The sequence below is a fragment of the Sorex araneus genome, chromosome 5, assembly GCF_027595985.1.
Source record: "Sorex araneus isolate mSorAra2 chromosome 5, mSorAra2.pri, whole genome shotgun sequence".
NCBI classification, from domain to species: domain Eukaryota; kingdom Metazoa; phylum Chordata; class Mammalia; order Eulipotyphla; family Soricidae; genus Sorex; species Sorex araneus.
In genome coordinates, this window is record NC_073306.1 from 116484745 (window position 1) to 116498531 (window position 13787).

A 13787-nucleotide genomic window follows, 5' to 3' on the forward strand; every position below is an offset into this window, starting at 1 on the left:
TGCCTCCTGCCTCGATAAACAGCCTCCCCGCCTGCGTCATGCTCAGCCCCGGCCCCCACGTCCACGCCTCTTGGCCTCCTCCTCTCACGTCGGCTGGCCTCTGGGCACTGCGGCCCCCCTGCTCCCCCCAGCACTGCCCTCTGCCCCTCATCCCGCCCTGCCCCCGCCCCCAGCCCCACAGGAAGTCTCCCGGGAGGGCCGAGGAGCTCATGACATTGGGGATGGGGGGGGTGGGCCCATCCGGTCTCCAAGCGCCCTGGAGCCTTCTCAGGAAGACAGAGCCGCAGGCGCAGGTCCAGCGGGGCTGCTGTGACCCTCGAGCCGTTTATTAGAAGGGGGGGGGCTGGACAGCCACTGGGCACTTCCCGGCTCCAGAGCCCTGCCCCCAGCTGTGGCCAGGGAGAGGCGGCGGCGTGGGGGAGGGGCGGCGCTGCACGAGGGGGTCGTGCTGGCCTTACAGGGCGTCAAGGCACAAAAAGCCCTTTCTTCCCCCCCACCCCCAGCAGCCGCGCCCCGCACTCCTCGCAGGACCAACCCCTGGACTCCCCAGCCCCTGGCCCGGCGGTCCAGCTGCCTCCGGGGCGTCCACCTCCCAGACAAAGCCGGATTCAGGCCTCCTCGGCAGCGGGCAGGAGGGAGGCCGTGAGGATTCCGCCATGGAGACGAACTTTGACCCACACTTCGAGGCTCCTACCCCCTATTTGCTCTTTAAGGCTAACCCAGCGTTGGAGTTAACATTACACCCCTTTTTAACCCTGCGCCTCCCTCTCACATTCCAGGCCCCGACCTTCGACCCCTCCCAAGGGCCAAGCTACACCCCAGTTCTCTGAGGCTCGGGGACTCGAGTGCTTCCCTCCCCATCCCGGAAACGGGAGCCAGGCCGGGGTCGCCCACAGGGACCACAGGTGCCGGCCCACGCCCACCGCTGCACCTGGACCCCCACGCTCCCCCGCCCCACCCCACTCCCCCCAAGCAGGCAGCCCCCCCCACCAGGAGGCGGAAGAGGGGAGGAGGCAGAGAGGCCAGGGGACTGTCCACACGGCTGCCCGGCCAGGTCACAGGCTGGGGGGCCGCATGGGACCGTGTGGGGCCCTGGCCTGGCGCCTCCCATGGGCCTTTCCTCAATCTCAGAGGAGGCGACTTCAGGCCTGTCCCCGCCCCGCCCGCCCCGCCCCCCACGGGCCCAGGGTACACACGCCAGGCCTGATGAGCTCCTTCCCCGCGCCCAGGAGCTGCTGCTGCTGCTTGGGGGGCCCGGGCCCATGGCAGCGGGGGCACCCTGGAGGCCCCCCACGGCCCAGGCTCCCGGCCCCGCCCCGCCGGCCGCCGGCCACTCACCGTCCTCTTGGCTGTGGAGATTCTGCGGGCTCCTCATCCTCTCGTCCTGGCTGGGGCTCAGGCTGGAGGCCAGGTGCGGGTCAGCTGACATCCATGTGGCGTCGTTCATATCAAAATCCTCGCTGCTCACAGAAGTCTCATCCTGCCGGGTAGAGGCGGCGGGGCTCAGCGGGGCCAGGCCCGGCACCGCACATCTGGACGTGGCACCTCCAGCCCAGCGTCCCCCCGCCCCCCCCCCAGTGGAAGTGGCTGGCACTCTGGTTCCTGTCGGAAGCTGGGGCCCGGCTGGAGCCCAGGCTGGGCCCGTCTGTAATTGAGGACAATTACGAGGTCTCACATCCTGTGGGGCGCTACCGGGCCGGGCCCTTCCCCGGGAGCCTAGGCGGGGAGCGACTCAGTAAACAAGGGCCACCGCACCCCCACGCCCGCCTGCCGCCCGGTTCGCCCAAAGTGGGGAGCAGAGCATGCGGGGGGGGGGGGGGGGCGGGGAGCACGCTGGCGGCCCCCACCAGCTGGCCGCCTCCCGCCTCCTGGGGAGCATGCATGGAATTCCTCTCTCCCACTCCCCCAGCCCAGCGGACATTTCTGTCTTCCTCTTCCTAACCTTTGCCGGGCTTCAAAGATAGGCTCTTGGGCAGCGTCCAGACCTGCAAAGGCCAGCCCCGCAGTGTGGGAAGGAAGGGGGAGGGGCGGCCCAGGGCTTGGGGGTTCGGCTCCGGGCCCTGGGGGGCCGCCAGGGCCTTCCACACAGCCGGGAGGCCCGCCGGGGAGGACCACGCCTGCCTCCTGTCTGTCCCCTGGCTCGCTCCGAGAGCCTTTGGCCCGTCATCTGGGAACCCCCGGGGTGGGGCCCCTTCCATCCAGCCCTCTGGCGGGAAGGGACCCCACCTCCTGGTGGCCCGGCCTCTTTCAAGAGCAGCAACTGTGCCTGGGAACCCGTGGAAAACAGCATGAAAGACGAGGCCAGCAGCAGCCCCCACACCCACACCCAGGCCTGGTGGCCGGGCCCCCCTCCTCCCTCTGGGAACTTTCCTGGGTTGCCGGCCCCAAGGCGGACACATCTGCTGCCCAAGTGCTGGGGAGCCGGCACGGTCAGCCCCTGCCCGGCCACAGGGGCTGGCACGCAGACTCCCGGCATTCACAGCTTCCCTGCACGGCACCCTCTGCCACCAAACTCGAGGCTCGACCAAGCCTGGGGGCCCCCAGCAGGAGTCTGGGCAGTGGGGAGATGGGGGATCCTCAGGGGGCCCCTCCCTCCCTGTCCCTGCCAGGGGGGGCAGCTCCTCTGACACTAGGGAGTCCAGGGTCATCTCCCCGAGGCCCCGGGTCCCCTCACATTCACCGGGGCGCCTGTCCGTGCGGGCCTGGATGGCACTCTCTGCAGAGCAAAGGGCTCCCTGCCCCCTGAAGGTGCCCACCACGCCCAGTGCAGGGTAGGTGCCGAGACTCCTGGCCCCCGGCTATACCGAGGTCCCCTGACCTGAGACCCCCTGCAGCCTGTGCCTCCACCTGCCCTGTCCACTCAGCCACCAGGGACTTCCCCATAAGCCCCACATCAGGAACCCAGGCAGGGACTCTCCTCGTCCCGAACCCTGGGACTCCAGGTGCTCGGGGCCGGGGGTCGGAGGGCCCGGCTGCAGGGAGGCACGTCTGAGTGTCGGCCGCACAGGGAAGCAACGCGGGTGGTCAGTCACAGGTGGGGTGTGGGCAGCCCCTCTGAGGAGCTGCAGGGGGCGAGAGGGGCAGGTGGCCATGGAGGGTGGCCTCGGGGAGCACGGGCCGTGGGGTGCCGGGAGCAGCCGGTACTGGGTGGTCACGGGGCAGTGTTGCCCCCACCCCAGGCAGAATTCTGTCCGGCTCAGAAAGAGGCGGGGGAGGGTCCACTCGACACACAGGGGTCTCGTGGAGCCGGGAGAGGCAGAGCACGCCTACCACCCGCCTCCCCAGGAGCAGAACTGAGTCTGCCTCGCCCCAAGCCGGTCAGGAAGGGCCAGGGCCTGGCCTCCTGGCACAGGAGAGGGGGCGAGCCACAGGGGTGCAAGCAAGTCCACAGGCCACCCCCCACCCCGTGCCGCCTCCCAGCCTTCGGGCTTCTGCGCCAGCTCCTCACCTAGACCTGGGTGCTCTGCAGCGCTGCCACGGGGGTGCCCAGCCCTTCCTCTGTGGCGTCCAGCCAGCTGCCTCCGCTGGGCCCTCACAGACCCCTGGGCTTTGCCCAGAGACGTGGGAGTCCTGCCCAAGAGTGTCCAGTGGCCCCTGTGTTTCCTGGGCCCCCACTGGGCTCACAGAGAGGCTGAGTCCTTCCCACTGCCCGGTGGAGGGAACGCGCCATGAGTCAGACGACCAGGGACCCCGCTCACCATCCTGGAAGGGGGGCCAGGAGGTGGGGGACAGTCACTGCCAGCTCACCATCTCTTGCTCACAGCTGCCCCAAGGCTAGGCTTTCTCAGGCTCAGATAACTTCAAGATCCATCAGTGACGTCTCCCAGCCCCCACTCTGGCGGGTCCAAGGGGCCTGAGGGGTCCGAGAGGGGCAGTGCTCAGAATTCACCAGAAAAAGAATAGCCCAGTACACGCTCCGGGTTTTCTGCATCGTCTCACCATCATCCTGTTTAGTTTTTTTTTTTTCTTTTTGTGTCACATTCAGCTATTACTCCTGGATCTGCACTCAAAAATTACTCCTGGCGGGGCTGGAGCAATAGCACAGCGGGTAGGGCGTTTGCCTTGCACACGGCCGACCCGGGTTCGATTCCCAGCATCCCATATGGTCCCCTGAGCACCGCCAGGAGTAATTCCTGAGTGCAGGGCCAGGAGTAACCCCTGTGCATCGCCAGGTGTGACCCAAAAAGAAAAAAAAAAATTTCTCCTGGCTGGGGGCTGGAGCAATAGCACAGCGGGTAGGGCGTTTGCCTTGCATGCGGCTGACCCGGGTTCAATTCCCAGCATCCCATATAGTCCCCGGAGCACCGCCAGGAGTAATTCCTGAGTGCATGAGCCAGGAGTAACCCCTGTGCATTGCCGGGTGTGACCCAAAAACCAAAATAATAATAATAATAATAATAACAATTATTATTATTATTATTACTCCTGGCGTAGGGCTGGAGCAATAGCACAGCGGGTAGGGCATTTGCCTTGCATGTGGCCACCAACCCAGGTTCAATTCCCAGCATCCCATATGGTCCCCTGAACACCGCCAGGAGTAATTCCTGAGTGCAGAGCCAGGAGTAACCCCTGAGCATCACTGGGTGTGACCCAAAAAGCAAAACAAAACAAAGAATTACTACTGGCGTTGCACTCAGGGGACCATATGGGATGCTGGGGATCGAACCTGGTTTGGCTGTGTGCAAGGCAAAGGCCCCACCCGCTGTGCTATCGCCCCGGCCCTCCATCGTCCCGGGGACAGCGGCCCCAAGGCACCAGTGCTGGTGGTATAGCAGGGATGGGAACAAAGACAGTTGTGCCTGGAGCACAGCTACCACACCCAGGGGCCTCCGCACCATGCTGTCCCTGCAGTTGGGAGCAAGGGCCTCCCAGTGAGAACCCAGGGGTGGGGGGGTGGGGGGGGCCCAGGCCACACACTCGCCTCCCGGCTGGCTCTCTCCAGCCAGGCTAGATGCGCTGGAATTGCATCTCCTGTGTACAGGGACGCAGGATGACAACGGTCTGGTTCCTTCCCAGGGGACCTCGTCCTCTAGGCAAGCAGAGTGGCCCGTACTCCTGGGCTCCTCCACGCTGGGCGGGGAAGGGCTTGTGGGACCTTCTCCCCGGTCCTCTGCCGACCACAGAGAGGGGCTTGGCCACACAAAGCTCCGTTCTGTGAGCTTCCATTTCAGAGGCAGATCCTGATACTCTATGGCTCAGCCATCTTTTAAAGGGGAGGGCGCGTGCCTTGATGTCGCCGCCTCGGATTGGAGTCCCAGCATCCCACACGGTGTCCCAAGCACCCCGGGGGTGATGCCTGCGTGCAGAGTGCAGAGCCAGGAAGGTCCCAGGTGCAAGACACCTGGCCTCGCACTCAGCCCACCCAGGTTCGACCCCTGATCCCAGATCCCCCAGGCATCCTTGACTGACCCCTGAGCACAGCCAAGAGAAAGCCCTGAGCACCACCAAGTGTGGCCCAAACTCAGACAGACAGAAAAAAAAAAGCAACAAAATCATTCAAAACAACAGGGGCTGGAGCAGTAGTACAGCGGGCAGGGCATGTGCCTTGCACATGGTTGTCCTGGGTCCGACCCCCCCAAGCGCCCCATACGGTCCCCTGAGCCCCGTCAGGAGTGACCCCTGAGCGCAGAGCCAGATAGGTGTACCCCCCCCGAAAGCCAATAACAACAAAACGCACTAAGTTTGGATCCCACCTCCACACGGTCCCCATCACCCGCTGCCCTGAGCCGCGGCTCCAGAACAGGCTAGTTACACGGGTGTTTACCAGCACGCACAGCCCAGATGGGAGGGGGGGGCGGGATGTGTGGGAGGCGGCCAGCACAGGCTCTGAGTGACGGGGCCTGCGGCCTGAGCACCCACCTGCAACCTCCCCTGACCCCACAGCCCACCCAGAGCGCACAGGTACACCCCACTTGACTTTCCCCCTGGAATCTCAAGGGACTCCTGGCCTCAGTTCTCCTTCAGTCAACTAACTGCAATCAACTTCCAATAGAGAGTCAAGGGGGCGGGTGGCAGAGAAACAGTCCGGCGGGTGAAGCACTTGCCTCGCATGCAGTCAAGCTGGGTTCGATCCCCGGCACCTCCTATCCCTGAGTCAGGAGTTAGCCCTGAGCACTGCTGGGTGTGACCCCCAAACCAAAACCAAAAGGGCATTAATGGTCCACTGCCTCTGGCCCCCCTCCCGCCCCGAGAGTCGTCCTGCCAGCTGCCCCTTGGGGGCCTGGCTCCTCTGATCTTCGCTCCTGGACCCCGACGAAGCCTGCAGCCGTGCCCACCTGTTTGTAACAGCCCATTACTGGCTGGGCACCACAAGGCCCGCTGCTGTGAGAAGTGGGCTGAGGAGCGGGCCAGGGCAGGGGGGGGGTGGGAGGGTCGTCACAGGCAGGCAAGCAGCAGCCCACCCAGCCAGGGCCCTGACTAGACACGGGAGAGGAGCGGGCCCAGCTCCCCGGCGCTTATCTGCACTCCAAAATGCATGGGCAGGCTGGCACTCTCTGCCCGGGCACCGGCCCTTCCTGCTCTGCAGACGAACCAGCTGCGGGAGGGGAGCGAGTGGGGGCCCAGCCCAGGAGGAGGAGACAACGGGTGGGGGTGGGGGGCAGCACAGCTGTCTCCCTGGCTCGGAGCTGTGTGCAGGTGCTATCAGTAACCTGATTAGTTTACAACTGGGGTCAATTTCTCGGGAACTGGGTTCCTGGTGCCTCAGAAGTGGAGCCATTTGCATCCTGCAGGCCGGCCCGGGAGCCTGGGGTGTGCCTCTCAGGACATTTTCCAGGCCTTTCCTCCGGCACTGTAACTCTATCTCCACCACTTGCTCAGGGGGAAAGAAAAGGGGGCGGGTTTGCTGAGAATTTCGTGAGCCTGTGGGCCAGGAGCCCTGAGCCCTGGGTGTGTCTCAGGGAGAGGTGGGGGGCAGGGATGAGCCGGGGTGCTGCTGGCCACACAGAAAGCACACTGACACCCCCCACACACACACATACACCCCACAGGGCCAGCTCCAGCCCCCACGCTGCCTGGAGAGACCCCCAAACTCAGGCTGGCGGCTGCCCCAGCTCCAGCTCTATACAGCTGGGGGGAGGGGGGCACCAAGACGCAGGCCCCAGTCACCTTCCATCCCAGACAACCCTCTCCCGGGTCTCCATGTCAGCAAGCCCCACGCACGCCGCCTCCAGAGCATGCCAAGAAGGTACTGAACCGCGTTTGACCCCCACCCCCACTTAAGCACCGCAGTCCATCCCGGCTGGGCCGGGGACACCTCCCCCAGCGCGACCTCGGGTGGTCTGGGGGGTGGCAGGGTTCCCACAGGCTGCTCCCCACCACCACCGTCAGAGGGGGTGGCCGGCCTCCCAGAGACACTCTGGCACGCACAGCCCACCCCCCCCCCCCCCCGCACACACACACCCCTTCTTGCACACACACCCGCCTCCTCTGCTCACAAGCCCTTCTGGGAAATGTCGAGTGGGGAGGGCGGAGGCCTGGCCAGTCACCTACCGCAGTCCCCCCCTCGAAGAGACCCCCTGCCCCAGCTCGCACCTGCAGGTCACCGGGAGCCCTGCGTCCCCATGCCCGCACGCACAGGGATGCCCGTGGCCCGGGATGCCGGGAGGGAGCATTTCCAACACCTTCCTCCTCGCTGGGCAAGTGTAAAACGAGCTTTTGTTCCTTAAGCAAAGGCAACTGGCTCTCTTCCCAGGGCTCTGCACCATGAGGGCCCCACTGATAGCCCAGGCCCCGCTGTGAACTGGGGGCGGGGGGGGGGGTCCCGGGAAAAGGGAGGCCGGAGAGATGAGCCTCGGTGCGCAGAGGCGGGCCAGGGAGCCCCCGGGCACCACCCCTGCTTGCAGAGGCAATCCCGGCAGGATTCTCCTTCCAAGAAAATGACTCAGGCGAACCCAAAAAAGTTCTTTAGCAACTGTTGGGGTAGGGGCCGGGGCAGTACCGCCCCGAGCAGCCCCGGGGCTGTGGAGACCCCAGAAGTTCTCCCAAGTCTCACTCTGGGCATTTCAGGCAGGAAGGTGCCTGATGCTGGATGGGGGGCGGGGGGGGGAGGGTCCTGTCACCCCACACTGGGAAGCGCGGGGCGGATGGGGGGTGCGGAGGGAGGAGATGCGGTCTGGAAACAAGCTCAGCATGAGCTGGGATTAGACAGGAGCGAGATATTATTCAAGGACACGGACACACACACACACACACACACACGCCCGGCCAGCTTCCCAAGGAGGGGCTTGCTGACCAGCTGGGGGTTAGACCATCACGGGGGCCTGGAACACAGATGGGCTCCCCTTTCCCTCACCCATCTGCCCCCCAGTTCCCAGAGCAGAGCTCCAGCAAGATCCGGGTGCCCCTGTCGGTCCCCTGACAAGGATGGGTTCCCACCCCCACGCCCGGAGCTGAGAGACCCCACCCCCGCCCCACCCCCCTGGGTAGGCTGGGCCCAAGCTGGGGGTTCCAGCGGATTCTGGGATAAGTAGGGCTTTATCTCAAGGGAGAATCTATTTCAAGCCAAGATCCTTCTGAGAAAGAGGAGGAAATCACAGAGTCCAAACAGCATTTCAGGTGAAATCAGGAGGTTATTAATCTCCCCTCAGAGAAGGCAGAAAGGAAAATCAATGTTCTAGAGGGGGGAAGAAGGGTTCCATTTGAATTAATGGGTTTGTGGCTTCTCCATTGATCTGCGCCTCTTCACACTTTCTTTTTGTGCTTTTGTGCTCTCGGGGAGGAGGGCGGGAGGGGATCGGGAGGAGGGGGTGGGCCTCCGGGTACGGAAAAGGACGGTCTAACCTTAACCTTTCCCGGGGAATAATGCTAATTAGCGCGGCTTAATGAGAACTTCCCCGAGGAAGCGCCGCCCGGCGGGGGCCACCCGACTCGGCTCCAGGTGGGACCCCCGAGCCCGGGTCACTTCGGAACCCCGGCGGCCGGCGGAAAAATGCGGAATGCACGCCCCCACCCCGCCCCCAAGCGTCCGGACCTGAAGGACTCGGCGGAGCGCGGAGAGCGCGGCCGGCGGGAGGTGCAAATGCAACTTAACCCGAGCGCTCGAGCCCCCCCGCCGGCCCGCGCCCAGCGGAGCCCCCTGCCCGCAGGGGCGCCCCCCCGGCACACCTGCGCGGCCCGGCGGCCTCGCCGGGGCGGGGGGCGGGAGCTGCCGAAGTGGGCGCAACTCTGCCAGCCCCGTCCCAACTCCCCGCGCCCGGGCGGGGAGCCCCTCCCGGTCACTCCGCGCTTCCCGTCCTCACATCCCCAAACACAGTCCACTTCCCTTCTCGCCGCGGCCGCCCCCCGAGGCCGGCCCCCGCCCGCCGGCCCGCGGACGCCTTCCCAGCCCGGCCGCCGCACAATACCGCGGCGCGGCGCGCACAATCGCCGCCCCCCGGGCCCGGCGGCGCGCACGGGTCCCGGGGCAGTCGGGGCCAGGCCCTCCGGGGCAGCCCGCAACCCCCCCCCGCCGGCCCGCCGGGGCAGGCGCCCCGGACCCCCGCGCCCCCCCATCACCCCCGGCCACACTCGGCCGCCGCCCCCCGACCCCGCCGGCCCCGAGCGCAGCCGCTCCCCCGCGCCCCCTTCCCCAGCCCCGGCGCAGGAAGCTCCCCCGCGTCCCCTCCCCGGAACCCCTCCAGCCCCCCGCCCCCCAACCGCACATCAACGGCCGACGGCAGCAGCGGGAGGAGGGGGGCGGCGGCCGGGGGCGCGGAGCGGCCCGGCGCCGGGGAGCGGGCCGGACTCCGTACCTGGGCGGGCGGCGAGGCGGGGACGGGCGGCCGCGCTCGGCGAGTGAGCGGGGCGGGCGGCGCTGACAGCCCCGCGGCTCCGGCTGCTGCTGCTGCCGCCGCCGCTGCTGCCGCCGCGCCTGCCCGGGGAGAGGGGCTGGCACCGCCGCGGCGCGTCACTGCCCGGCCCGGGGGCGGGGGTGGCCAGGGGGAGGGCCCAGGCGAGCGGCGGCGGCGGCGGCGGCGCCGCGGCCGGGAGGGAGGAAGGAGGAGGGGGGCACCGGGCACGGGGAGGCGGGGGAGGGGGGCGGGACCGGGCACGGGGCGGGGGCCGGGGGGAGGGGAGCGCCAGGAAGGCGCACGCCGCGGGAGGAGGAGGAGGAGGAGGTGCAGGGGCGGGCGGGGAGGAGGAGTGGGCGCGGGGGGTGGGGGGGAGGGTGGAGAGAGGGAAGGAGGCACCCGGAGAGAGGAGAAAGGAGGGAGAGGCGGGGGTTGGGGGGAAGGAGGAAGGCGGGGGTGCGGGGCCAGGTAGGGGGGAGGGATGAGGGCGCGCTGGACGCTGCGCCGTGCGCTCCGGGGGGGTCGGGGGGGAGAGCGTTCTTAAGGGGGACGCGCTGGGAGCCGGAGCCCGGCCGCGGGGGTCTGAGTCCGGGAGCCTAGCGCCCCTTTCTCTCCCCACCCCGCGAAACCCGGGGCCGCCGCAGCCTTCGGATCCGGGGGCTGCCGGGTCACCCGACCGGCTCTCTGCGTTCCGGCCAAGCGAGGAGAGACTTAGCCCAAAGAAAGTGACTCAGGCACCGCCAGGAACTCCGGGCGCCCCGGGGCCTTCGCGCAGACCCGGGACCCCCGCGCGTCTCCGGGTCCCCGACGGGCGCGGGTCCTCGCTGGGCGGGGCTGCAGGGCCGGGAGTGTGTGTGTGTGTGTGTGTGTGTGTGTGTGTGTGTGTGTGTGGCGGGGTGGGGAGCTGGACCCCCCCCCGTCAGTGGGAGCGAGACCAGATCTGAGAAAGCCAGGCACGTGGCGAGCTCCCGGCCGCCCCCCCACCCCCGGCCCCGGCCCCGCTCACGCCCCCCCAGCCCGCGTCTTGATCAAGTTCAAGCTCGGCGCGGCGCGCTGCCCACCCGCTGCCCCCTCCTCCCCACTCCCCTCCCCCTCCCGCTATTCCGCACCGTCTCGCCTCTTCACTCTTCCTTTGTCTCTTTCCCACCACTTAGTTCACACCCACCCCCGCTCCCCTCCATCCGTGCCCCCCGGGGCGGGCGCCCGGGCTCGGGCCGCGCTCACCTGTCCGACCCGAACCTCTCAGCGACACCGAGCGCCCGGCCCGCGGGTCGCGGTGCCGCGGGACCGCGGGCTGCGGGCTCCGCGCGGTGCGGTGCAAAGGCGCCCGAGGAAAGTAATAGGATGCGCCCGAGGACGCGGCGCCCTCCCCGGCCCGGGCGCGCGCCGGCCGCCGACGCGCAGCATCGCCGGAGCCCGGAGGAGCCGCGCGGCGCGGGGCGCACGCGGGCTGGGGGTGGGCGCGCGGGGCCCGCCGCCTCCGCGCCGCCTCCGCCCGCCGCTCGTGAGCCCCCGAGCCGTGAGAAGGAGACCCCCGCGAAGAGGAGGGCCCGGAGCCCCCACCCCCCACCGCTGTCGAATTCGCTCTCCGTTACCGCCGCGCAGCCCTCGGGAGGGAAGGCGAGGGGCGAAGAAAAGCCAAGCCAAGCCCGTGCTCTCTAACGGGGGGTGGAGGGAATGGTGTGCCCTTGCGGGGTTTCTGCGAAGGAAACGGCCAAAACCAAACCAGAGCCAACATTTTTAAAAAATAATAATAACAATAATAACTAAGCCAACGGCGCTCCCCGCGCCGCATCCCAGAAGGGCGATTTCCTACTGACTTTACGCTACGACTCCTTCACAGTGGGACCAGCAAAGACGAGAAAGCCAGACAGCCTCGGCGATTGTTTGCAATTTTGAAACAGACTGCCTTTAACCCTCCAACTTTTTTTCTGGGTTTTGTGGGATTTTTTTTTTTTTTTTGGAAGCCTTTTTCTTTCTTTGCACTGAAAGCTTTGCATTGTGGATCATCGGAGGTAAGCGGGGCTCCCTCTTCAGGTGAGAGTTGGAAATGCACCACACCGCGGGCTCGGCTGAGTGTTCACCCCTTAGAAAAATCAAAAGATGACAACACATAGCGCATTAACGGCACACAGGCGTCCCCGAGCAGACGCCAGAGCCATTGCCCATCGACACAAAACTCTCTCCTATCTAAAAGAGGGTCTGGCCTTGCTGCTCATTAGCACCTCTTATTCCTGAAACCAAGCCCCCTCGGCTTGCCCCCCAGTTCCCTCTTAGGTGGCTCCATTTCCCCCTCTGCCGGGCCGGGACAGCGGGGAGGCTTTCTTGCTGGCACGGCCACACATCTGGGTGCCTAACAGTTCTTTTTTTAGCATTAATTAGTGGCCAGGACTGCAGTTCCTTCCCCGGGGACTGGGCTTTTCCCGCGTGGAGGAGGAGATGTGGGGAGGCAGGCGTGTGCCTCTGCCTGCACCTCATTTCTGGGGACCTTTGACATCCCCAGGCCTGAGTCACTGTTTCACAGGGGCAGTGGACATCCGGGCTGGAAGTAAGTCAGAAGCCACCAGAGTGCAGGAAGTGCAAAGGTGCACTTGTACCCAGATACCCACCTCTTCTCTGACTAATAAAAGCTGGTGGGTGCCGCCCAGGAGGGCAGAGCAGAGATCCTCTCTGGGCATGAGATGTGAACTCGGGTGCCACCTCTGCCATAAACTGGCACAGAGAGCAGCTGGGAGCCCCGGAACCCGGCGAGTGTCCGTGTGTGCTGAAGCCTGCAGAATCACCCCTCCGGATTCCCGCAGAAGCGGCTGCGCCTTGAGTAACCTTGTGTAGGTGGCTTTCCGGAGGAGGAGGAGGCGGGGCGGCGTCCTTGTGCCTCTGGACAACTCCCTCCATCCTTAAAGTGGCCACAGCCCAGGTCCCAGCAAGGAATGTCGTGACCTAGTTTCCTGAGTACTCCTCCCAACAGTGTGTCCCCTCTTCCAGCCTGGGTCTGGGGGGAGACTCGGCAGAGGAGGCTGCTCCCGGCTGCTTAAAGGGGCAGTACTGCCTTTGTGCCTCTGCCTCCACCCCCAGGAGCTGCAAACAGCGGGGGGTCTTGGTCAGCCTGTGTTGGGGGGGGGCTGGGGGGACTCTTCAGCATCTCCACCCCAGCCCTTCCAGGCAGATTTCCTCTAAGAAATGAGAGTGTCCCCCCAAGTGGAGCCTGGCCTTGGGGACCCAGGGGGTTGTTACAAAGGATGACAGGATCTTCATGTGACCAGAGCAGAAAGTGTTCAAACAGCTCATTAAAATAAAAACCAAAACATGTACCCAGACCTGAGGGGGAGTTCCTTGCACGGCCAAGGAAGAGATCCGGACACCCCTGAGGGCGAAGGGTCAAATGCCCCCTGTGCTGGCCTCTGCCATCACCAGTGTGGAGGGCTGAGCCCAGCCAGACCAGAAACGCAGAGAGGGGACACCCCCGCCAGCAGCCCTGGACTCTTGGAAGATGCCCGGTCATATACTTGACGGGTCCAAGTCGTGAGACTGAAAGAAACAACTGGGGCCGGAGCAATAGTACAGCGGGTAGGGCCCTGGCCTTGTCCACAACTGATCCATCCCCGGCATCCCATGTGGCCCCCTGAGCACCGCCAAGAGTAACTCCTGCATGAGAGCCAGGAGTAACCCCTGAGCATCACTGGGTGTGACCCCCAAAACCAAAACTAAAAAGAAATGACTATGTGCCATGTGCCATGTTTGAATCCTAGAGACAAGGAAGGAGGTGGGGACGGGGGACAGTAGAGGCAGAGGGTAGGGGAGGAAAAGAAATGGAGGTGGGGGGCAAGGATGAGCTCTGAGGGGTCAAAGGAGAGTCCTCTGAGTAAGCCCACTTGCATCTTGCTGCCTCCCCTTGGCAGAAGTTGACAGATGAAGACTTGGGACAAAGGGAATGGTTGGTGCAAAGAGCCTGGGGCATGAAGGGGCTTGGCATGTTTGAGGAACAGAAAGGGGACCAGTGTCCCTAGAGCAGCAGGC

General features: G+C 65.8%; 1 protein-coding gene across 5 annotated transcripts in view; it reads right to left on the bottom strand.

The window, feature by feature from the left end:
• The window catches only part of NOL4L (nucleolar protein 4 like), a 130481-nt gene that overhangs the window by 19406 nt on the left and 97288 nt on the right, over positions 1 to 13787 (bottom strand). For 2 of the 5 annotated variants that reach the window (XM_004612578.3, XM_055138286.1), the window contains exon 5: positions 1339 to 1480. In XM_004612578.3, the coding sequence (XP_004612635.3) occupies positions 1339 to 1480 (142 nt within the window). Of the gene's footprint in view, positions 1 to 1338; positions 1481 to 3448; positions 3749 to 9731; positions 9885 to 10994; positions 11125 to 13787 lie in introns of those variants that run through there. The other 3 variants (XM_055138289.1, XM_055138287.1, XM_055138290.1) reach the window with 3 other exon arrangements.